Consider the following 26775-nt stretch of genomic DNA (forward strand, 5'->3'; position numbering starts at 1 on the left):
TGAAACACGTTAGATTATTTACAGATTAGGATTCCTCCTGAGGAAGACTAACGAAACGTCCGTTGGGGTGACGGGGACGCCAAGGTTACCACTTACCAACCATTCATTTTTGTTAGTGCCCATTTCTACACAGGATTTAGGCTTCTTATGATGTGATATACTTACTCTCATTGACAGTGCTAGCGACTCACTGCAAATACGCTCACACATGGCACTCACACCATTAGGCTAGTGACCTATACAACAGGATCCATTATCACAGCAACCATCAGGCTGTATTTCATTTTGGACTAATTTTTCTGGTGGTATCTTGATACTTTAATATTGCACATTGCGCTTATATTCATATCCTGAGTGCTATTTGACTAAATGATTGGTCATAGGATTAAATATTTATTCTTTCATATTTTTATTCATTTTTGGTACCAGTCATTGTTTATTTATTCCATTACTTGTATCTGATTGTGGATCAATCACGTGGCACTATTTGTAACCTCGGTCCCTGTATTCTGGAATGTAGCAGACGTTTAATTCACTTTTTTAAATTTATAATCTAATAAAAAAAATACATATTATCTGGATTATACTCGGCTAGCGGTGGTTTTATCATCTCCTCCATGTGTAGTGTTATTTATGATAGCCAATAAGAAGTGTTTTTTATAACGATGTGAATGGAGTTACACGGAATTTTAATCCTTAATTGCTGGACAACCATTTGTTACTAGTTGGCTAACCTTGTGCTAGAAAAGTGAGCCATGATTTTGATAAGCTAAATTACATTTCACCAAAACTATGCTCCATAGGGAGACAAATTGTAAAAAGTGTCTAAAACATATCATAAATATGGTACAAGACAGGATTTTTGTGCAAATTATGCCAGAATTCTGCTGCATTTAGTTTGGCAAACATGCTGCAGTGTGGCACAAATATAACAGCGTGCTATCTTGCATACTCGTCAAGTTTTCCACAGCTAGGATCTGCAGGAGATATTTTCCCATTCATTTGAATCGTCCAAAAACGTTGCAAAACCACAGAAAGAATTGACATGCTGCAGATTTAACAAAGCTCTTTTAAAAGCAAAAATAAGCAACATGTGCTAAAATCTCATCTCTTTACAGGTACTGTAATACATTGCAGGTTTTTCAAAAGGCAAAAACGCAACATGCGAACAAGTCCTGACATGCTAAATGTGTAATCGTAACTAAAAACTAATAGAAATGTCTCCAGTTACCACTGATTTGTGACAAAAGTGATTTTTCTGAAATTAACATAACTTTACACAAAACACTTTATAAAAAGGCATTAAAAGAAAGGACAGAGTAAGGGCAGTCCTCACCACTGGGCTGGCACGGGCCGAGCTGGCACGAGAAGAGGCACGAGACCCAGAGCCCAGGTAACAACTGTACTCAGAAGGCTTCCAAAGTCATGAAGCAGAGGAAGGTAAAGAAAAGAATGTTAGCAAGTCAGGGAAAAAGAAACAGAAATAGGAGAATAATAAAATATAGGGAATCTGAATATGGATCTCTATAAACAGATACAGTACAAGGTATGGAGACTGCCTGTTAGCTTGTCTAAGCAGACCTGTGCACCAAGTGACACCTTAAAAATAATCAAATGGCCAAAATGTCCCCAGGGAATACTCCTTAGACAAACATTCCGAATATTCCTGCTCTGTTATACAATGTGTGCAAAGGATAAAACTAAGCTACACAGTTTCAGGCCCACTGCACCTTCAGTACAAAGAAACTAATTTAATTCTCATATGTATAAAAATGTTTCTGTAGTGAAATAGTAATCACAAGGGCGGACATTTTTTCTGAACTTCCTCTTAGTAAAGATAAAAACTGTAGGCTTAGCCCTTCTTTTAACAGCGGGATTATGATAATCTTCAATGGTGTATGCACACAATGCTCAGAGCAAACTAATACCTACAGTTCATTAAAAACCTGATCAGAAGCTTCTTATACATTTCGGAGTTGTTACATTAGCATAAGGTCTGCGCTGTCAAAAAGCATAATTGGCATCAAGCGTATGAATGACATTTTTATTTACAAACTGCAGATCTTCCATTGCAGGATTTGTTGTAGTTTTATACGGTGTCTGCTTTTTATTCTCATCTATCATAGCATGTTAGAAATGTGATGTTTTTATCGTACCGCTCCCTCTTTTATTTCCACTGTACCATATTTTTGAGACTGGCTTTTAACGTTAAGAAATGGAACAAAAAAAACAAAACAAATCAAAATGGAGCATTTTATATATCATATACTGATTATTGTAAAGGAAGAATTTAAGGAAGGAAAATAATCTCACAGGTCGTGAACTGGAAGATCGACGGCTACTGCTGGTGACGCCATCATCATACAGAGATCCCTACCAGCAAGAAGACAGAAACAGACAGTCAGCGGAGGTCAACGAGTAGAGCAGATAAGAGAAGGAAACGATAAAGGGTTATGTGGGAAAATGTGACCAAAAAAAAAAAAAAAGTTTCGGATTGACTGAGAAGTGACCCACCCGCTGTGATCTGGAAGGTAGAGAGTTGCAGTTCAATAGTGATGGCTGGAAAAGAGGATGAAAGTGTGAGAAAACCACGAGAAAAAAAAAATATATACTTTTGTCTTTGCATCAATTTGACCAGATGAGCTTCAATATAAAAGTAAACGTGATGTAATATCATACATATTGTGTTACAAAAACGCCTATTGCTCAGGGAACAAACAAATATCAACATAGAAATCCCCTTAAAATCCATGTGTTTAATTGACCATGCTGGGCTTGCTTCCTTATCAGGAAGTAGTCATCATCGACCTCCTGAGGAAGCGGATTATGGAGAAACACGCTTAGATAATGAAAATAGCGTCATATGGATAAGTACTGCTTTTCCCTTTCACCTTATTTACCTGCCGACAGCATTAATGTTTTATATGGTCCTTTATCACATTAATTCATAGATCTATAGGGCATACTAGGGTCTCCTAGGGGCGGTTGTTGAGGGGCGGGGGTGCCACTCTTATTTTAGGGTGCCAACCTCCACAGTTAGGCAAGTATACAATAAAGTGTATTATATAAGGACATTTAGCCCTGTGGTGATTGACCTATGTAAGAAAAAAGGGCATGTCTGATTTCTGCCCAGAGCCACTTTACCTTTGTATGGGGGTCATCCCCCCCGTTTGGTTATTTGACTTTATTTGGTGTGTGTTTTTTTAATGCTTATCAATTAAGCATAAAGATTTTGAGTGGATTTCTATGTTACTATATCATACATGTTACAGCAGATTTATTTGCTCAAAGCTCCGTGAAAGTAAACCACAACCAGTTGGCAATGTTATCTGAAAAAAATCCCAGACAATTCTTAAAATTTTAGGTATGTGCCATTATAATATGAGCTGCAAATAAGCAGAGTATGTCTAAAGAATACTGTCTGATACCTGTAGGCTAACTAAGGGGTCCTAGAGGGAGAACACAAGCTCAAATTAGGTTTGGGGAGGTCTCAGTCAGGCGGCCATATTGAACCCGACCTGTGAGTAGATTCGGAGCCCTGCGGTCCTACTGAACTGAATGCATAGCACAATTAAAGCTTCTAGTATGGTGGTTCTATAAAACTGCAGGGGCTCTGTGTGTGTATCTACGCATAAAAAGTCTACCTTTTGTAGTCATACACCCTTCCATCTGTCCACCCTTTTGTGACCAACAAAATTCTAATTTTTGAGCTTTTTTCTTCTCCACTTGTTCCAAGAGCCATCAATTAGTAGTTTTCCATCAATATAGTTATATAAGGGCTACCTCTGTAATTCCACACAATTCCAACCAGTAGTACCCTAGTGATAATATTATTAATATATTAGATTACATAAATGTATTAAAAACATTATCACTATGGTAGTACTGTTCAAAAAAATATTATTTTCTCTGGTATTATATAGTTATTATTATATACCGGTAAATGATTTATTACATATAAAAATGATTCATAATTATCTGGAATATTTTTAGTGGTGGAGGTGATCATATCGTTTTTACGATTTAAACCCATAATGAACTAGGAACCCACAAGCTTAACAAAGGGGTCTGTCACGAAACGTCACTACAGCCGAGTTGGCTCAAACTGACTTCAGCGTCTCTGCAAACTTCGTAAACTATTGTGGAAAAAGGAAAAATTCCTTGGAAATAAGGGTGTGTGATAATGTGTCTATATATGATGTCATTCTATTTTATTGGACATTATTTAATATGTTAGAAAGAGGCATTTGAATACAATTCTACAAGCGAACCAGTTATTTATTTGAAGCCTTTATGACTACGACATCATTGAAGTGCCATTGTCAGAGACTGACAGCAGCATTTAAACGGTTAAACCGCAGAAAAATCTGTGTGCGCTCTTGTGGCTGCAGTTACAAGCAGATGCTGGATATGTAGCACAGACGTCATCTGCTTGGAATTAAGCAGGCTCAGCTCTTGAGCCCGCTTTATAATTTTCTTAGCGACCCATGACGAAAATGTACACCATAGGACCATTACCCATTAACAATAACGACCTAGGAAAAAGGCAAAAAAAATACCTGAACTCCCAGACTGGAGCCACTGTACTCAGTAAGGCATCCTACGATGGGTCTCTCTGACCTCTCCCGGCGCCTGTGCACTGCAGTACTTTGCTCTGCCCTCAACAGGGCAGAAAGTACACCTGCGCCGCAGGGTGAAGACCAGAAGAGCACGTCATCCTATGAAGATGGGAGGCCCCGGACCGCGACGCCCATCGTACCGGGACCGCCCCTGGGTGAGTATAATCCAACCTCTTTCTCATCTTTCAGGATACATCGGGGGCTTATCTACAGCATTCCAGAATGCTGTAGATAAGCCCCTGATGCCGGTGGGCTTAGCTCACCTTCGATTTTGGGGGTGAAAGGTTCCCTTTAACAGTGGACAATCCATTTAAGTTACTGAACGTATAAAAGCAAGAAATATAGGACAGATGAAGGGAGAAGGACTGTAAGGTCGGACTATGCAGAGTTTGTAGTCTTATCATTGAGACCTATGTTTGCAAATTAATCTGGTTTATAAATTGTCACCTTATCTATGAACTATAAACTTTACATACATAAAATCCCCCGACAAACAAACTGCAAATTTCAAAAATAAAATCTATTCTCGCAGCTGATTACAGCAACTTAAAGATAAAGAAGCCCTCCTCCTCAGAACAAAATTTTTACCTTCCTAATATATTGCAGTCATCATATTATATAGCCCTGTGTACTTACAATTGCTTATTTTGCCTTTCTACCCAGATAATTCTTCTGTTTTCTTTGCTCTATGTAGAAACAGGAAATCTCTTTTCCCTGCATGAGTCATCCCCCACTTTTCAACTCCTGAGGCAGCTGCCCCATCCTCCTCCCAGCCAGGGACTTTGCAGTGATGACTCATGCAGGGAAAATGTACCTCCTGTTTCTACATAAAGCTTAGGATGATTCAGCTAGTCAGTTTTTAATCTTGTGAGGTCATAGACCTAATGGAAAAGAGAAGAATTATCTGGGTAGAAAGGCAAAGTGAGCAATTGTAAGTACACAGTGCTATATAATTTGATGGCAGCCATATATTAAGGGGATACAAATTTTGATGGAAGGAGCGCAGCTTCTTTAATTCTTCCCAGGTAGGTAATACAATTACTATGCACTATTCATAAGTCAACCAGAAAGGAGGAGAAGCAAGTGGAAAGGAACAGACCCGATTTCCGTTGTGTACAGACTGCTGCTGGGACTTGGCTGTGAGCGGAGCATTGGCCAGGCTGAGGTCAGAGTAATAAGCGCTCTGTACAGGGGAGACAGGAAGAAGCATGAGAGATAGAAGCCGGCCACAGACCATACACAGGGTCGCCCTCACCGCTCCAGCGCAGACTCACATTCCTGTAAGCAGTTACCATTCATCTCTGCTGTCTGGAAGGAAATGACAAGAATGGGAAATCCTATTGTGCAGTTTGTGCCACTAATGACATTAGCAGCTTTGTATACCGTAACTTACTAACTGTATACAGCCCCATTAACATTCAGTGCGGGCAGAGCCTGCCTGAATGCCAAGCCTCAGGAACAGAATAGGCTTTTTTAGGCTGTGATTAGGAGAAGAAAAAAAAACTTTTTACGCTGGGTTCATATCTGTATTGAAGGCCACATTATGGATTTTGAAGGAAAAGACAATTCACGGTTTTGGGCTGTGCTAACCGAAATGATGATCCTTGATCCAATATATAAATAAGTAGGCTTTGTTCTAGAACCCGTCTGTATAAAAACCAACTGTACCAGTACAGTGAAGGGCATTTTCCTTCAATTATCCTGGTGGAGTTCATCCCCGGCCACAAGGCAGTAGTAACCGCTATCGAGCTTTCCCAGGGGTTGTGCCTACACCGCTCGCTCTGGTGAGCACGTTACCTGGACTTATTACATCTTTTTATAAGGCGTCACCCTACGGTCTGGTGAAAAAAGGGGAAAAGCTGGAAAACTCCATAAAATTACTTGCTTTATTTGAATTCCATTAAAAAGTTGTCATAGCAATTATCTTGTTGATATCAAGAAAAAGAAGGTGACTAACATACATCAGGTGTGGCTAATAATCTTTCAGAACATGATGGTAGTTTAAAATCATTTACTTTTTTATTTTCTTAAGGGTTAATACACCAAAGCATGGAGGCAACTGGAGGAAAGTTCTTTCGAAAAATGAGCGCACTGGATTGGGAATGTAAATACTGGATCACCACTGGGTTGAAACTTTCACAATGATCTTACGTATGTTTATTGGAAATGCATTTTTATAGTCCGGTATATACGGTACATGCATGATCACTTCATTGGTTGTATATATATTTAACTAATTAATTGTAAGATGTCAGGAGTGTTTATAGGGGGTCTTAACACTGTTTAGTCGAAACGCGTCAACATTTACTACTGCTTTGCTATGACAATTTTTAAATGGAACACAAATAAAGAAACTCATTTTAAGGAGTTCTCAGCTTTTTCCTTTTTTCATGGACTATTCGCCTGCTTTGACTGAGAGGCTTGCTGGAGCTCTGTGTTTTAATATGCGGTAGTGGAGACGTCGCTTTGGTGAGTGGAAGTCTTTTTGTTTTATATAGCTCAATAAAAGATAAGAGGTTTGAACTTTCCCATCAGAAGACGTTGACTGACGGATTCTCACAAACTCGTTCTGCATCCTTATTATCTCCACTATACATCGCTGGCCAGCCTTCCCCTGTGGATATTCTCTGCATCGTGCACATGCTGCTAATGTGATACACAATGGAACTTACACATACAAATCCACTATCTGTACACCTGTGGGGACATACCTGCATATTTATCTACAGATAACCTTGTAAATCATTCAGGTCCCCCTACAGCTATGATATTAGGCTATAGACGGGCATATGGTATGTACAGCGATTACAGCAATGGAAAAAAAAGGTGTAAGATCTGTAATATAGGACACATGGCCTCATGAAAAGGAACACCCTTCCCTTATAAGCACTGAAAGTGTTTAGCAAAATACATCAGTGTCTCTTGTGGATGTTTTAGGTCAGTAACAGCTGGACTATGAGGACGGTGCTTCCAGGATACTGGCCTCATACCAACATTGCTGTAACAGATTATTTTAACTCCATGCGTAAAACATCCATCAAACTTACAAAGTAAATCAATTAGAAGCATAAAAAACTGGCCTACACCACAATGGTGCTACAAATCCATAACTGTTCATGTCACCACATATGGTTATTACTAATTAAATTATTATATGTCAACTTATGACAAAGCCCCCAAGAGGCTAGCACAAACATATTAATGGCATGGTAGTCCAGCACACATAGGCCATCAGTTAGGGGTATGCAGGTCCCATGCACAAGCTCCACATAGTGTCAGATAAAACACCGAGCACTGAACCAACCATGGCCTCATCCCTGGGGGGTCCCCGGGAAGACGGGATGGTCTCTCCACTGCCTGTTGAGCTCTGAAGGGAAAGCAAAAACAGCACAACTCACATCATCCGGCACGCGGAGTCGTGGCCACAGTGTGACGTAAGAGACTAACACCATCATTTACTCATCTAACAACAGATCGTTTACTTTTGCTAAAGAGTTACCAAAAGCCCCAGTGAGCTGATTTTGGATATCACCATTATTAATGTAGCTGAACATATGCCCAGCCTGTCTGGCGGTCACATGCAATCTTCAGCTTTCCACTGACCCTGCTGGATTTCCTATACTGAGCTGCTCCAAGCAATTCATCCTCGTAACCATTGGTCTGTTAGAAAGAGAGAAAGAAGGGCTGAGTGATATGTATGGCGGCCCGTCACACACCACGCACCTGCAGGACAAGTGAGCATGCCAAAATATCGCACAGCACGGCAATAGGTGCAATCACTAACCCCGGTGACGGTGACCAGTGATCATTAGAGGTGTGATAACCATTCTGCCAACCTCCCATATGGGCCAGTGCATAGTGTAATACTCCATTGTGGTTCCACATTGGAAGCCATTAAAATATACAAAGTATTGAGAATTCCTATACATACTGAAGAGCTGCTGCCCCTAGGCCTTTCTAACAAGAATATGCTGAAAATGTCATTTTTCTCTCATGTACAAAACCATAAGCTGCCATGGACTGTGATGAGATCCGGTATCAGGCTAATGCTCGGCCCACTGCACAGACCCAGTGGACAATGATGAAACACTCCCACGGATTAAGGGAGTGATATGGAAAATAATATACTAAGAATATGGTATATCTATAGTTCTACATTGACATGTATTCCTATTCAGAGTGAGTGCACCAAACACGGTTAATTCTTATTATCCTGCATATTAAGTGATTTACAAGTAATATAAGGTCACACAGTTCATCTTGTGACTTTCCGCACAATGCACATGACACTCGGTGTGCGTCTGCTGTGTGATCGCCAAACAATGCTGCGTCCTACAGATCAGTAATTCAGTATTACTAGAAAAGTATGTTTTGTGTACTGGGCACAAGTTAGTAAAACACCACCACACAACACACAGGTTTATGCACGCAGAGGACATGACACAGGTTACTGACCCTTAGGCTGCTCCGGCTAGTCACAGACACAACATCATCTTCATCAGAAGCCTTCAAAGAACAGAGGGGAAAAAGAAATACGCAAGATAGATCACAAGCAAGGCACGCAGACAGGACTAGAGATGCAGAGAGGGGGCTTTTACTTATGGTTTGTCTTAGCAGTACACAGGGGTCATTACTGATGGATGCTCCCAAATTACCTGAAAAGCTAGCTCGAAGGCTTAATTCAGATGGCCGTTTTTCACATACAAGTTTAATCCATGTTTTCACAGATAAAACATGTACTCATTAGTCTATGAGGCTGATTACATATCCGTGATTTTTGCAGACCCTGCGTCCAGGCAAAAATCAGAGAGAAATTTTTTTTTAACCAACGAAAAGTACCAATACAAGTCTATTGGTGTGTGAAAAATCACAGACATCCAGGAGTGGACTGGCCCACGGGAGATCAGGAGAATCCTCCGGTGGGCCACCACCCTCTTAAATGAGCAGTACTTGGCACTATATACTTGAATCACTATGTACAGACAATGGTGGCATTTTATTAATTAAACAATCTACCCAGATCATTGTTATATACATTTGTGATTGAGGATATCACATTTGCAAGTAGCTGAAAAGTGAGGCCCTGGAGTTGGTTATTGGTGGACCCTCAGTACCCCAGTCATCACATGGATGTCATCAGTGTGCTGTCCATGATTAACATTGCAGTGGATAGGAGAAGCGTTGTAACTAAATTTATTTTTATTATAATAATAGTAATAATCTTTAACTTTATATAGCGCTAACATATTCCGCAGCTCTTTACAGACATTATCATCGCTGTCCCTAATGGGGCTCGCAATCTAAATTCCCTATCAGTATGTCTTTGGAATGTGGGAGGAAACCCACGCAAACACGGGGAGAACATACAAACTCCTTACTGATGTTGTCCTTGGTGGGAATTGAACCCAGGACTCCAGCGCTGCCCGATAATATACCGTACATGAAATTACTGATGATACACTGATCGTAAAAAGGGACACTGACCCAACACTGATCACACTACCGTTTATCCCCCAAAATAAGCCCCAGCATGGTTTTTCGGGATTTTTAAGAATGGTCAAAATATAAGCCCTACAGTTCATTAAAAGGTCAATTTAAATAATAACGCGCCTGTGACAGGAGTGACGCCACCAGGACTACCCAACCTGTGTGCGAGAGTCCGGCAACTTGCCAACCATTATTGTTTTGGGTTTCATGGGGTCTTCTGGGTGAGATTCTTCTTTTTTTTTTTTTTTTTTTTTTGGGGGGGGGGGGATGCTTTTCTTGGCGAAGGGTCTATCCACCATTCACTACGGTACAGTACCATATGTAAACTGATAAACTGATGAAGAAATATACCGTACTGATATTAATAAATGTAGATTACGGTTCATGGAAAAATAGGGCAACCATGAAAATAAGTCCTAGCCCATCTTTTGGAGCAAAAATTAATATAAGCATGGTCTTATTTTCGGGGAAACTGTAGTAAAATTTTGTTTTGCGTACGTGAACAAACCAGGTCATCAGAATCAGGCCCACATATAATACAGAAGCTTCACAATATTTAGGAACCATTTCTTGACCTTAAATGGTGTACTTTTAAGACAAGACAAAACTAGGTTTAACTTAAGGCATTTTTTTTTTTTTTTACTGTTAGATTATTTAATGATCATTGGTTTTAAAAAGGTTTGCTAAACCCTTGTAAGACGTCCATAGGGTTAGTCAATAAATGACACCTGCCACAATTGTTTTCATGGGGTGAATGGTCGGTAGTATTTATTAGACACTGCACAACATACAGCATTTACACTCAATTATCCCATTAATCATCAGAGTGATCTGGAAGCTGTCCTTACATCGCACTGGATGAGTTACTGACCTGGAGATTTCTCCGTGGTCGGTGCGAGTACCGCTCACTGTCTTCCTGGAAATGCATTTAGGGAAAAAGGGAATAACACAAAGCTGCTGAGATCAAGGAGCGAAAGCGAGACATTAAAATATAAAGAGGGTGCAGGAAAGGCACAGAGGAAACCATGCACGAGATGGTAAAATAAAGAGAAAAGTGCCTTAAGGAGAAACCCATAGAGACACCCTTCTAAAAACGGTCACACACAAACTCTGAAGTAGAAGGATCCTTCACACTCTTCGTGGTCTCTTTGCCTTGTGTTGGGAAAGCGGACAGATGTTTAATATGTCCATTTTACCCATTCACCCCACCGAGGCTACAGTAGCTTATTTTTTCCTTCCATTCACTTATTATTTAACATGCTTACAAATATATGTGCACGTAAGAGGGCTACATAATCATAGCGTGTAAAAACAAGTTAAAAAAAACAATATATCTATAACACTAAGGATATGATGAGCTACAGTATAATATTGGCTGCTATGTAATCACTGTGTAGGAGGAGGTAGGCAGCCCAGATCTAAGAAACAGTACAGCCTTGTTCCTTATGTTGGCTTAAAAGTATAAAAAGAAATAGAGTTGTACTGTCTAGCACAGTATTGAGTTGCTATTGAGTATAACTATAGTATCAAATCTGGATTGATAATTTCTCTCTCTTCCTTGTAAGGCTATGTTCACACGTTCCGTTTTTGATGTATTTATTTCCACAGGCAAAATCTGCTCTTTTAGCAGTAAGAAACTTGCTTAAAAAAAAAGCAGTCTGCTTAGTTTTTGACGGTTTTTTTTGCTGCTTTTTTGTCAAGGTACAATTGTCTCTTGTGCTTGTTGATGAAGTTTATTGCATAAAAAAAGGAATCTGATTCTACTTCATCAGGTTTTGGCACCAAAAACAAATACCTGCGGTTTTGTAGCATTTTATCAGCATTTTTTGCAGTACCCATTGCTTTGAATGGGTGAAAAGCGCTGAAAAAGGCACTGAAAGAAGTGACATTCTGCAAAAAAAACAAGGTATTGCACAAAATACGGAGGACAAAAAAAACGAGCTGTGTGCATGAAAGTTCTGAAACCTCATACACTTTGCTGGTACTGTAAAAGACAGCTGAAAATTTGCATAAAATAACGCATGAAGAAAACGCAACGTGTGAACATAGCCTAAGGGTGATAGTTTTTCTTTAAATTAAAACATAAAACATGACATAAGCGAACAAGACATGGGCCGTCGGCGTCACACACGAGACAAGAATGACATGAATTAGAAAAAGGAGGACTACACTGGGAAACTCCTACCATCCACTGCTCAATGTCACCCCACTTGGTGTCCAAACCATAATATTTCTGAAGGAAGAAGAAAAAAAGATCAGAAGGACAAGGACACAGCAGAAATGAGCATGTCAGAGTCACAGATACTGTTAGTACACAGTTGAGCAAGTTGTCAGCAGTTTCAGGTCCGGATGTCTTCTGTACATACACAGCCATTATACATCTGCATCTGTCTGCCATTAGCAGCAGTGTATCCAGCTTGTACACTTTTGGCATATGATGAGTCCGCAGAAAATGTGCATAAGTTTATTATTCCCATAGACATAGCTTATTATTCCCATAGAATGTTTAGAATGAAGGAATACTGCGCCCACGCCCTCAATAAAGTTCATATTATTTGCTCTGATTGTAAAAAATTAACCAACACTTTCAATAGATTAAAATATGGTTTTGGTTTTCTTTGCAAATTCTAGGATCACAAGGGGTCAATTCAAAAAAAAAAAAAAAAAAAAAGGAGTATTGGACAATCCGTCTAAGTCTTTGGAATAAATATTTCTGTAAAACAATTGCACCTTATTACATACACCCTTTGAAACAATGAAATCTGCTCATATCTTAACGTGCTATAAAAGCAGTGGTTATATAGATGACTCAGTCTATTTACTGCATAGCAGGGAGAGGCCACCTACAGACCTGCCGCAGAACCGGTACAGGGACGGCTCAATGTCAAATCTCAGTTGTGTAATCCTTGGGGCGATCACACCATTATAAAAATACTAAACTGTAACAGCCTGGGTTCATCCATTAAAGGGGCCATCTGGGACTTTGCATATATATATATATTTTTGCTAATGGGCTAAGATCTTACAGGCAGGTAGTTGCTAACTATCTGCTTATTCTGCCAGTGCGAAGTCTGCTGTTTCAGAGAGGTCACAGACCGCTCCTGCTGGCGATTCTGCTGTGTCATTTGACGTCACATCATCAGAGCAGTTCTTCCTCTTTCCGCTGTTGACGGGGTGTCACTGTTGACATTATGCGGATTTACAGCCAGCTCCCCGCAGTTAAGCAGCAGGGAGACAGCTGTCACACAGCAGGATTTCAGCATTGACGCCCCATCAACAGCGTAGAGTAGAAGAGATGAAGTCACTGTCGATGTGACATCACCAGAAGCAGGAGAATCGCAGGAAGGAGCAGTCCATGACAGCTCTGAGCAGGCAGAGGTCACTGCGGGGTAGAACAGGCAGGTAGTTAGCAACTACCTACCTTAAATGTAGGTCCTTAGCCCCATATAAAAAAAAAATGAGCAAAATCCCAGATAACCATTTAAAGCATAGATTCACCTTCTGGGAGTTTAAAAGGCAACTACAAGAAAGTACACCAGGTCCATATTATGGAATCATGGGTTGCACACCAAGTATTGCATCTATGATGAGAGAATGTTTCTAGGAAAAGACAAAGAACGTGACGGAGACAAGTTACAGGGAATCTGTCAGCAGGATTTCACCACCCAAAGTATTTACCGTATTTGTGCCTGTAGCTCTTTCAAAGACAAGTCCAGCAATACCTTTACATGGACAGTCCGTTCCTCCATTGCTGAAAATCAGAGTTTGAACGGATATGCAAATGAGGAGGAAGGACTATGGTAGATCTTAAGCCTCTGTCACTACAGCTCTATTCCCCGCCTAACACTGCCTCTTCCTACTTGACCGACAGTCTGTATGCTACTGACTTCAGGCAGGAGGAAACGAAGCTGGGGCGAGGAATAGAGCTGGTGTGACAAAGGCTTCAGATCTACAAATAACTCTTCAGCCTCATTTGTATATCAATTCTAAAGCCGATTTCTCAGTAATGGAGGAAAAGACTCGTCATGTAAAGATTTTGTTGGACTTGTCTATAAAAGAGCTACATGCTCATATAGTTTGGGGTACGAAATAACTCAGACACATTCTCGTACCCCTTGAACATTTTACTGAAGCAAACCCAGGTCACCACAAAAACCATGGTGACGTATTAGAATTACTGCATACAGGCATTGCAGCTGTAATATAGGTGGCCATATAGGTCCAATAATAAGACAATTTCATACTTTTCAAAAATTGCCCAGTGTGGTTACAAAGATCCAAAACCAAATAGGTAAAACAAATAAAAATAAATAGAAACAAATAAAAAATAAATAGAAACAAATAGAGTTTGATATACAGATTAGTGATGAAAAACCAAAACAAAAAAACATGCAGGGAATTGTACACAACAACATTACCTTCTGAACCTGGTAAATCTGTACAAAAATAAAGAGAAAGCGACCATCAGAAAAGAGAAGAGGCATAGTAAGCAGACACAACAGGACAGAGCCGCGAGAAGAGAAGAGGCTCCTGTGGCGATAATACCGCACCATTACATTAGGGTTTAGCTGATCACTCGCAGAACGTCACAGCATTTCCTATGTCTTACACGAGATGAGCTTACACCTTACACCAACAGCGAAGATAACGAGATCTCTCAGTGTCCTATAAAGTCACAATCTTATATAAACCGATTTCCTGGAGTTAAAACTGTATTATAGGTGACATCTTTACAGTAAAGCTGCTCCTCGAACACTGGCAAGTGCGGGGACCCCCCATACAGAGAAGCCGAGACATTTATACACATAAGCCAAAGGCAGGACGAGGTGAGCAGCCTAAGCCTCACACACTTAGGATTGGCAGCATCTAGAGGACAGTTTAGGTCAGGCTGGCACGTGACCGACCTAGAATACTCCACCATGTGTGTGACTTAAGAAGAGGCAGAGTGAAAACTCCCGCTACAAGTAACCAAAGTTTGGGACGTACGAACAGGATTGGTGACTCTGCCAAATAGTCCATTTCCAGTAAACTTATTTACGATGCATCCACTCAAAATAATAAATTACCTAGCAGCATTCCTGTTTATGAGCTGGTGATAAAGGTTCTTCACCTTAAGGCTATGTTCACACATTCCGTTTTTTTCAGCATTTCTTTATGCATTTTTTTGTGCAAATTTTCAAATGCGTTTTACAGTACCAGCAAAGTCAAAGGGATTTCAGAAATATCATGCACACAGCTTGCTTTTTTTGTCCTGAGTAATTTGTGCAATATCTTGTTTTTTTGCCAAATGCAGCATGTCACTTTTTTCAGCGCTTTTTCAGCATTTTCACAAGTGGTGCAAAAAACACTGCAAAAACGCAGGTATCAGGCTTTAATGCGTTTTTGGTGCCAAAACTTAATAAAGTTCAGTGCATAAAAAAATGTGATTCTACTTCATCAGGTTTTGGCACCAAAAACACAAGTAAAGTCTGATACGTGCATTTTTGCTGTGTGATTTTCCTAAGGCACAACCTGCTCTCTTGGCAGCAAGAAACTGGTTTCAAAATAGCAGGGTTTGCTTAGTGTTTTTCTTGTGTTTTTTTGGTGCGCTTTTGTTAGGGTACATTTGTCGTTTGTGCAAGCTGACAGAGTTCAGTGCATAAAGAAAATCTGATTCTACTTTACCAGCATGCATAACAAATGTACCCTGACAAAAACACAACAAAAAAATCAAGAAAAACTAAGCAAAACCTGCTTTTTCCTTACTGTCAAGAAAGCAGGTTTTGCCTTAGCAAAAAAAAAAAAAATGCAGCAAAAATATGTGAACATAGCCTAAAGCAGGCGTAAACACAGAAGTATGGGCAGAGTCATCCGTCTAGATGTGTACACAGGGATTTGGCTAATGACTGAAGCTGGTCTGAATGGGAGGGGTTGTCAGATGAAGAATCACAACTCCTGTCTGAGGAGGCCGAGCTCACATCCCATTAATGACCTCAATGTGAAGTAAATGCTGAAAAAAAGCTCCTGACACAAACCTCTGTCAAACATCTGCACTAGATCCAGACAATTCAGCCACAGGGCATAATGATCCTCTACTTAGTCCTATAAATTTAGTAGCATCCTAAGGGGTGCGTGCGTGTGGGGTCTTGCACGCGTCTCCCTGCAGCAAAAGTATCACTGCAGCTAAAGTATTGTGACACTGCAGTTATTTCAACGGCAGATAGTCAAGGCAGGAGTCAGGACCCCACTCTATGTGTCTGTTTCTTTTGGGTATGTCTGCTGAGCAAGAACTTCTTATTACTTGGAACTAGCTTTTCTGTTAACCCATCTTACACCTTCACTATGTTTACATATGCCCTTACAGTGTTTGTTCCACTAATCCTCACTCTCCTTCGCTATCGCCAAACCCCAGCACCCTCTAACCAAAGAATCATCTCCCCTTCCCGCTTTCCTCCCCACCTGACCTCCTCTGCTGACCTGCTCCTCAACCTCAAATGTCCTAATAAAACATAAAACAAGCTGCCCACTCTCCTTCTCCCACCTGCTCTCCCTTTCTCTGCTTCTCCTCACTGCTGGCGTCATATCTCCCAATCCTGGACCCCACAGCTCATACCTCCCATTACTACCCCCTCCGACCGCTCCCTATCTAATATGAACTACCGCAATCTTTCCAACATAAAACCAGTGCCCTTGACGCCCACCCCCCTGCTCCCTCTCTCTGGAGCACTCTGGAATGCCGCTCAATCTGCAATAAGCTTCATGTGATTATTGACCTCTTTCTCTCACAAGCTTGCCTTTCTGAGCCTTACAGAAACATGGCTAACACCCTCTGACACCACCTCCCCTGCTGCGCTGTGTTACGGCGGCCTCCATTTCACCCACACCCCTAGCGCCGGCAACAGACATGGTGGAGGAGTGGGTCTTCTCCTTTCTTCTAACTGCACCTTTAACCCAATCCCACCTCTACACTCCCTTATCCTCCCCTCTTTTGAAGTCCACTCTGTCCGCATCTACTCTCCCTCCAACCTCCAAGTGGCCGTCATATACCGACCCCTAGGCCCGACCACTGCCTTCATTGACCAATTCTCTACCTGGCTTCTTCACTTTCTTTCCACTGACATTCCCACTATCATCATGGGTGACTTTAACATCCCCACTGATACCCTTCAGTCAACAGCCTCCAAACTCCTGTCCCTTACTTCATCTTTTGGACTTGCTCAGTGGTCCTCCTCAGTCACCCACACGGACGGACATACATTAGACTTGGTCTTCATCCGTCTCTGATCTCTAATTTCACCACCTCCCCTCTCCCTCTATCCAACCACCATCTACTCACTTTCTCATCCCTGTCCTCCTCACCTGTCACCCATGTCCAGCAACATGCACACCCCTGCAGAAACCTTGCACACCTAGACACCCACATGCTCTCAGACTTTCTTCTACCACTGGCATCCATATCCTCACTCCACGACACAGGCAGTGCTACTGCTTTCTACAATGCCACTCTCGCATCAGCTATTGACGTGGTCGCCCTTCTCGTTCATGGCAGACTGCGACGTATCAACAGACAACCCTGGCACAATAACATCACTAAAAGCTCCGGCAAATGTCCGGGGTTGCAGAGCGGCATTAGCAGAAAACAAATTCGCAAGACGACTTCACTGCATTCTAATAGGCAACACTCGCTTTCAAATCTGCTCTCACCTTTGCCAGGCACACTTCACAACCCTCATATCTTCCCTATCCCCTATCTACAACCCCAAACATTTATTCAAAACTTTTAACTCTGTCCCCTCCAATCTCCCTCATCTCTGCTGAGGACTTTGCCACACACTTTAAAAATAAGATCGACCAAACAAGGCAAGTCTTCATTGTTCAACCACCACAACCCCTTTGTATACCAGACCAATGCCCAAACCCCATAACCTCCCTATCCAACATCACTGAAGGGGAGCTTAATTGTCTCCTCTCTAAATCGCACCTCACCACTTGTGTGCTCGACCCCATCCCATCTCCTCCCCAACCTCACCGCCACTCTTATCCCATCCCTAACCCACCTCTTCAACCGATCACTAACTTCTGGCACCTTCCCTTCTGTTTTCAAACATGCCACAATCACGTCTATCCTTAAAAAGCCAACCCTCGATCCATCTGCTATGTCCAGCTATTGCCCAATATCGCTTCTCCCATTCGCTTCCAAACTCCTGGAGCAGCATGTCCACGCTGAAATTTCCTCCCACCTGTCATCTAACTTGCTCTTTGACAATCTACAATCTGGTTTCTGTTCCCATCTCTCAACTGAGACAGCCTTGAGCACAATTACAATAACCTACTTACAGCCAAAGCTAACGGACAATACTCCTCCTCCTAGACCTGTCCTCTGCTTTCGACACAGTCAACCACTGCCTCCTACTACAGATCCTCTCCTCCTTTGGCATCAAAGACCTCACAATATCCTGGATCTCCTCATACCTTTCCAACCGCACATTCAGCGTCTCCCACACTACCTCCTCATCCCACCCTCTCTCTGCTGGAGTCCCCCAAGGCTCTGTTCTAGGACCCTTACTCTTCTAAATCTATACACTTGGCCTGGGACAACTCAAAGTCCCATGGATTCCAGTACCATCTATATGCTGATGACACTCTGATCTACCTCTCTGGCCCAGACTCCCAGAGTGTCTATCAGCCATATCCTCCTTCTTCTCCTCTCGCTTCCTCAAACTCAATGTGGACAAATCTGAACTCATCATTTTTCCTCCATCTCATAGATCTTCCTTACCTGACCTATCTATCGCAATTAAAGACATCATGCTTTGCCCCATACCGGAAGTCCGCTGCCTCGGAGTAACCCTTAACTCTGCGCTGTCCTTCACACCGCACATCCAAGCTTTTTCCACCTCCTGTCGCCTCCAGCTCAAAAATATCTCCAGAATCCGTCCTTTCCTCAGTCATCAATCTACTAAAATGCTTGTGCATGCCCTCATCTCCCGCCTCGACTACTGCAACATCCTTTTCTGTGGCCTCCCTGCTAACACCCTTGCACCTCTCCAGTCCATCCTTAACTCTGCTGCCCTCCTTATACTGTCCTCTGATTGCTTAGCAAAAAGCTGTGGCCAGATTCCTTTTAACACATTTATGAGCATTCGGCAAAACGTTGCTACTTTTGTATCTGTAAAGAAGATCCACTGAAATTGCCTGCTATCGTTACTCTTAGTAGGGCGTAATAGAAACAATGTAAAACTTTTCTTTCTTTCCTTTTACCGCCTTATTCCACAACTTAGCTGTAAAGTTGCACTGATGATCCATGAATAGGATATTACGACTTGGGTGCCTATAATTACCTGCAGTGCACACCCAGAGTGTGCAAGTGCCAATTATTTTTGGATAGCATTGGGATCTACATTGTATAAAACTAAATATAGAGTAATGTTTTACTAGAATTGATTAACCAGTCAAGGAACTTGGCGTCTGCCAATGCCATCTTTTGATCTGCCATATGGATTTGTCTTAAGTCTCAGGTCCAGTAGCTGAGAACGATGTGCACTGCAGATTACATACATTATGGTTTTTTACACAGTGCCCTCACTTCAGTATTAAGCACCTGAAAGAATTTCTTGTTGATTTATACCAGTCACCACATTTTATTTTATACTTTGTGTCACTTAAAAACCTTCTCCCTTGCCCTTTTTCTTAAGTGTTTCTGGTAGGCTGTATAGAGGTAGAGGACTACTTCAGAAGAGACAGGTGAGCATAAAGCAGATACATTCCAGTATTTGCCATCAACTTCAGGAAGAAGCACTGAAATATCTAGAGAAGCATGACACTTAGAAAGTTCAAGAGGATTTTAACACTGCTGTAATAATAAGAAGACGTCCAGACAGTCCTAGACATTAAAGACTCTTAGTGCATGGGAAATGGCATAAAAACATGGCCGAGAGACAGAAACAGAGAAAGAGATAGAGAGAGAGAAAGAAAGTGAGAAAGACAGATGGACAGAGAGATGTTACAAATTAATTTCATGGCAAAACTGATCCAATAAGAAATCATGGGATATGTTCTCACAATGGCGAGATGTAACAACGGGATCAATGGGAAGTGGGCCTAAGTGGTCCCGTCGACATTTCCAGACAAAGCCTTTGGATGGTTGGTGAATCATAAACGCTGCAGGTTCCCATGGTTGGGATTGAATACTATGACCATGGGCAGCTAGAGGGTGACAACTATAGAGGGAGACATTATGATCAATGAGGAATAAACTACCATATTTGGAATTCTATGAGCCACAGAAATCATTGCAAACTTCTTGAGCAATGAAGGACAATGTGTGACATCTCCTCGAATAGGAGATCTCTAACGGCCAAATGAGAGTCCTGCCCACCACTATTTGCAGTGGCTTCCTCAAAACATGTACACTTAAGTTGGCCGAGAAGTAGGAGGAGGATGAACCAACAACATGACAACTGACAACGTATTATCTTACGCAGCCCGGGATATTTATTGGCTGTGCTCAAATCCAACATTGCAGCTGCCCCATAGTTAGCTGCTCCACCCAAACTTATTACATGCAGTTGGACATATAATAATGTACTTTTTGTCTGGGTATGCCACTATATCATTATCAATAACATATTTAGCCTAATTTCAGAATAATCTGAACTGACAATGCACAACATCGGGAACTTTGCAATGGACCACCGATATGGACAAAATATATACTCAAATGTACATACAAGACAGTAATGTCTGCAGCTAGCATGGAACCTTTCATTACGTGAATAGCAATGTTCATGGCGTCATTATGGTATCTTTGAAGACTGACAGCATACACTATTCCATAACATTACAGTAGAATACAGTCGGTTTACTTTGCAGTTACTTATAATCCTTATTGCCTACAGCCCCATCATGGATTTATAATCTGATATATCGTTACCTCTTTCTGCTGCCTCTCCAATTCCTTCATACGAATCTCTCGGGCTTCAGCTCGCGCCGCTCGCTTGGCCGCCAACCGTGCCTCTGCCTGTCAAATCGGGAACATAAGAAAACTTAATACATTTCCTTCACAATAGCTTTCATTCAGTTTCCATGGAAGATTATACGGTAAATCATTTTTACGTGAAACACAAAAAGATACATAACAGTAGTCTGTCCATTCTGATTCTCCTAGAATTGGTTTTCGTGTCCGGCAGTTATTATATAGACAGTGTGTCATTACTGTACATAAGGGAGATATAACAAGCACAAAACACTATAATGTCTAAATCAAGATAAAGAGAGAATATTACCTACAAAATCTATCATAAGCTATAAGAAATATCACGGCTTGTGTTTAGAGGTAATCAGCTGATATCTTGTGAGAAGGCCAACTTTATACTGGGACGGCTTCTGTATTTCACAAGAATGATATAGTCCAGATGCCATAAGTTTTATTCATATTTGCCATTTTTATGCCTTTTCTTTTTTTATTAGCTACAACTGACATTTAGTATAAAACATAATTACAGTCTTAAAAAAAAAAAGTAGCAAAACTGGTACCAAATTGCAAAATGGCATGTGTGAATACAATTTTGGAATTAATCCTCCAACAAAACAATAACAAAACACTTAGAACTTGAAAAAGGACTCGGATTGCTCAGATATAAAAAAAAATGTCTGATTTTCATCCACAAAACACACACGATATTTTATCTGTATTGTTATTTCATTTTACACATCAGCGGTTAATAAAATTTACAAGATTATATATAGTTTCCTGAAATGCACCTTCCACCTGTTTGGTTTCCTTCTATCTCCCCACCCCTTGTCTTCGATTGACAGCTCTGGCTTCATAGATCCAGAGAAGGGTGGAGAAGGATGGAAACCAAGCAGGTGGGAAGGTGTATATAAATGTTTGTCTACATCATGGTGCACCGAGCGCCTGTATTTGGTTTGAACAGTCATTGTTCCTTTAATGCACCCATATAAAACTGGATGCTATACTGTTTGCCTCCTGGCTTACATTTCTTTCCACACCTATAGACTTGAATATGCCAGTCTCATCTGAGAAATACAGAAGTGAATAGAGCACGCCGCAATTTATTTCACACAGAAAAAACAGTAACCTGAACAACATTGGCCTGCGCCCTGCCTGTGTGAGACCACTATTTTTTTTTCTTTTTTCTTTTTTATAAACACACTGACAGGGTAAGTGCCCACGATTAGTAAATACTGCGGGTTGGACACTGCGTACTTGTGCAGCGTAGAACCCGCAGCGGCCAGATGTTACAGCATAGTGGAAGAGATTTCACGAAGTCCCATGCCCACAGACGCCTGCAGATCACCCGAGGAGATGAACATGCGGCGCGTCTCTCCAGACCGAAGCATGGCAATTTCTTTTTGCGGAGACTCTAGTCCCTGATGCCGGTGGGCTTCGCTCACCTTCGATTTTGGGGGTGACAGGTTCCCTTTAAATCAGATCTGTCTTCAGATTTCACATTAAAAACGGCATACATTTCCAAATCAATCCCTTAGACCTGATGAGGATGATGTACTTACTTTGAAATACACGTCAGAATAGATATTCAATCCTGATATTGACCAGTTCATGAGTCCAGCTAAAGACAGAAGAGTCCAAGCGTATCTAGTCTGTGCCCAGACCTGGGCTGCACTGCAACTTTATGTAGGTCTTACTGATTTTATCTATGTAGCTACAGTCCAAAGCAATACAGTGGTATGAGATTGGGAGCTACCGCTTAGTAGTTAAAATCTATCATTAGAGCTATAAAAAGTCAGTTTGTCTCCAGTCTACCGACTGAAGCTTGTACTGAGCATTGTGAGTTTTATTTTCATAAAAAAAAGTTAGCCATTGTGACATGGATTTTCCGAGTAAGCACACAAGTCTCATCAGGCTCAAGACATTCAATTAGTAATCTATACAGGTTGTAATGGGAAATCTGGTAACAAATCTGTTATATTTCACAGCAAAGTTTATCAAGAATCTGTCCCGATGATCGAACAGAGAATAGCAGAGACATAACACACAATTATAGACACGTACAGCGAGGCCCCGGCTTCTCACGTCACTCGAGGAATTTATGGCGCTGTTTGCTTTGCTTTGTTATCAGTATTACATCCTAAAGAGTTTTCCACATTATACGTGAAAGTTATTTTTTTACATTCATGCAACGACATCTTTATGAATGAGAAGTATATATATGAATATTGTGGTGGAAATTGGACCAGTAAGGTAACGGTTACAATCATGGATTCCCAGTGCCATACCCATTATTATTATTATTATACTGATCTGTGGATGCTTTTTGGATTATTGCAGATGTCTGTGAACCAAGTATCGTTCTACCACAAAGACAGCAGACTAAACCTGACATACGGCACATACTTGATAACTCTCGGATTTTATTTATTTTTTAAATATAGTGCATTTGATTCCTAAATGCAAAGTTAAAGAGAATCTGTCACCCAGTTTTTGCTACCTCATCTGTAGGAAAAGAGACCCTGAATCCAGCAATGTATCACTTAGATTTCTGGTAGACGGTGCACTGTCGGACGGTGCATCACACCAGCATGAACGTTTTCAGCAATTTGAGCTACAGTAGCTATTCTGTGTAATCACACCAGACGGGATAGCCTTTGTTTCCCACATGAATGAGCCTGGGGCACCCATCGCCTTGTGAAAACCACTTTCACGTGATAATATTTTGCATCAGTATTTGTACCCAAAAACCAAACAGTATCTAAAATACAGAGAGGTGCAAATACTTCCATTTTCTGTGTGTAGGTTGCAGTCCTGTAGATGGCTCATTGCTGCCATGTGAAGGTGTGAACGTCTACCATACTCTGCCTAGCATGTTCCTATCAAAAACTTCTCGGGGCACATGGCTTGACATTAGTTATAAATGCGGTACTACAAACTGTAAGACCTGTATGTAAATCACTAATACTAAAGTTTTCAGTAACTATGATAATACTCAGAAATTTAACATAAAAGGATTTACTATACAAAATCATGTCATCTATAATATTGATAGCACTGCAGGCAATAAAGCATATGTGGGATGCACATCGAGAAAATTAAAAACTCGCATCGCTGAACATTTAAATGATATAAGCTATGCTGCGAGCGCCAATACTAGTCACAACGTTTCCTCAGTAGCCAAACACTTTATATATCAACACTCACGTAGTATTGTCTCCTCTCAGGTATGCGGATTGGAACGGGTTAATAAACCCTTGCAGACTGGCGCTATTAGACGCTGCTTACTGACTCGTGAAGCCTATTGGATTTATAATTTGGGCACCAGGTTTTTAAATGGGCTAAACAGATGCAATAAAATGGTTTCATTATTAATAGAAGCTTGTGATTATATGTGGTCTGTATTTTAATTGCACTTATATGGTGTTTTGTTATATGTTTATTTAGTGATTTTGGTTCTATGCCTATTTTTCATGAACACCTCCTTCAGGACCTTACATACCCTGTGGCATGTTTCATGTGATTGATCGGCTCTGGATACCCATAAAATATGTGTGGGTCCTGGGGATAGTATCTTTTATTAAGATCGCTTTTGCGATCGAAACGCGTCGCTCTTTGTCCCAGTGTGTACTATAGTGCGGTTTAGGAGCATGTCATGTTTTAAAGTGTCTGAATACATTTGAAGAGTTTTATCCAAAGGAGCTGGAACATCAAGTTTTTCTTTTCCTATATGCATTTACGTCTCATCAGGACAGAGTTCCGTGCACCTTGAAGCATCGGTGAGCTGGCTTTTTCTTTCCTTTTTAGCAAAAACTGATACATGCGTTTTTTGCTGTGTTTTTGCACATCCCTTCACAGCCCCTGTGAAGTGGTGGCCCCGGAAAGCAAAAATTGTGTACTGCGTGTAGTGGTGGCCCCGGAAAGCACATAGCGTGTAGTGGTGGCCCCAGAAAGCACATATCTTGTAGTGGTGGCCCCGGAAAGCACATATCGTGTAGTGGTGGCCCCAGAAAGCACATATCGTGTAGTGGTGGCCCCAGAAAGCACATATCGTGTAGTGGTGGCCCCAGAAAGCACATATCGTGTAGTGGTGGCCCCGGAAAGCACATATCATGTAGTGGTGGCCCCGGAAAACACATATCATGTAGTGGTGGCCCCAGAAAGCACATATCGTGTAGTGGTGGCCCCAGAAAGCACATATCGTGTAGTGGTGGCCCCAGAAAGCACATATCTTGTAGTGGTGGCCCCGGAAAGCACATATCGTGTAGTGGTGGCCCCGGAAAGCACATATCGTGTAGTGGTGGCCCCAGAAAGCACATATCTTGTAGTGGTGGCCCCGGAAAGCACATATCGTGTAGTGGTGGCCCCAGAAAGCACATATCGTGTAGTGGTGGCCCCAGAAAGCACATATCTTGTATTGGTGGCCCCAGAAAGCACATATCATGTAGTGGTGGCCCCAGAAAGCACATATCTTGTATTGGTGGCCCCAGAAAGCACATATCGTGTAGTGGTGGCCCCGGAAAGAACATATCATGTACTCACTGATTTTAATCCCTTCAAGACCCAGCCTGTTTTCATCTTTCTGAGCCTGCCAAATTTTACACTTCTGACCACTGTCATTTTATGAGGTAATAACTCTGGAACGTTTCAATGGATCCCACTGATTCTGAGATTGTTTTCTCAAGACATATTGTACTTTATGATAGCAGTAAAATTTCCTCGATACGACTAGCGTTTTTTGTAAAAAAAAAAAAAAGGAAATTTGGTTTAAATTTTGACAATTTCGCAATTTTCCAACTTTTAATTTTCATGCCCTTAAATCAGAGTCATATTGCACAAAATAGTTAATAAATAACATTTCCCACATGTCAACTTTACATCAGCACAATTTTGGAACCAAAAAATTAATTTGGTTACATTTGACCAGCGATTTCTCATTTTTACAACAAAATTTATTTAATAGATATTATAGTTAAGAATAGATCTCTCTAAAAGGTTAAATTGAGAAGGAAGACATGCGCCGGGGGACGCCCCTGATGATTCGTAGAACAACCCATAGGAAGGAAGACAACTAAATTAACACACACATTTTACTAACACAGGAAACCTCGGAATAACTCCGGCTACCCCTAACGGTAAGCATAATGGGAAGGGATAAGCTTCATTTCTTCAGTAATCATATTGTATGTAAGCAAGACTATTCCTTAAATAGTAGTAGTACATACTGTATATTGCAAGTCCTTCAGCTTTCCTCTTCTGTCCAACAATCAGAATTTTTTTCAACTATTCAGTTATAAGTATTTCTTCAAAAGTTGTGTATAATAGGTGCATTAATGAGCCACTTAGGAGAGGCGAGCTTCCAAGAGTGGACCCTCTGGGTCGCGGTACCTAAGCTCCCGCAGGTGAGCGGACCAGGTGAGTCTGACCCCTATACAAGGATCGTTAGGGGCAGGCCCAGGGGAGTTGGATACCGCGACAGCTGGTACCAAGAGGGGCGGCTCAAAGAGAAGCAGAGAACAAAACAGGTAGGAGCTTGCGGGCCAGCTGTAGCTGGAAAACAGGGGAAACGGAACCTAGGAGCTGAGAGGGTACAGGGAGTTCAGGAGGTAGAAGCTGAGGCACCAGGGTATAGGACTGGAAGGACAGGGAAAACTGAACAAGGACCAGGAGATGAGGAACCACCAGGACAGGACAGGAGCAGGGAATCCAAGACGGAAC

The 26775-nt window shown here is 41.3% G+C and overlaps 1 protein-coding gene across 29 annotated transcripts in view; it reads right to left on the reverse strand.

Moving 5' to 3' along the window:
• Positions 1-26775, reverse strand: part of LRRFIP1 (LRR binding FLII interacting protein 1) — a 127806-nt gene that overhangs the window by 45777 nt on the left and 55254 nt on the right. For 8 of the 29 annotated variants that reach the window (XM_077272331.1, XM_077272328.1, XM_077272327.1 and 5 more), the window contains exons 2-12: positions 21019-21105; positions 14525-14542; positions 12292-12339; positions 10978-11022; positions 9075-9125; positions 8223-8279; positions 7924-7986; positions 5719-5802; positions 2515-2559; positions 2314-2373; positions 1337-1414 (exon numbers count right to left, since the gene is read on the reverse strand). In XM_077272331.1, the coding sequence (XP_077128446.1) occupies positions 1337-1414; positions 2314-2373; positions 2515-2559; positions 5719-5802; positions 7924-7986; positions 8223-8279; positions 9075-9125; positions 10978-11022; positions 12292-12339; positions 14525-14542; positions 21019-21105 (636 nt within the window). Of the gene's footprint in view, positions 1-1336; positions 1415-2313; positions 2374-2514; positions 2560-5718; positions 5803-5893; positions 5928-7923; positions 7987-8222; positions 8280-9074; positions 9126-10977; positions 11023-12291; positions 12340-14524; positions 14543-21018; positions 21106-22619; positions 22686-26775 lie in introns of those variants that run through there. The other 21 variants (XM_077272332.1, XM_077272329.1, XM_077272333.1 and 18 more) reach the window with 14 other exon arrangements.

Source organism: Ranitomeya variabilis, chromosome 7 (assembly GCF_051348905.1).
Source record: "Ranitomeya variabilis isolate aRanVar5 chromosome 7, aRanVar5.hap1, whole genome shotgun sequence".
NCBI classification, from domain to species: Eukaryota; Metazoa; Chordata; class Amphibia; order Anura; family Dendrobatidae; genus Ranitomeya; species Ranitomeya variabilis.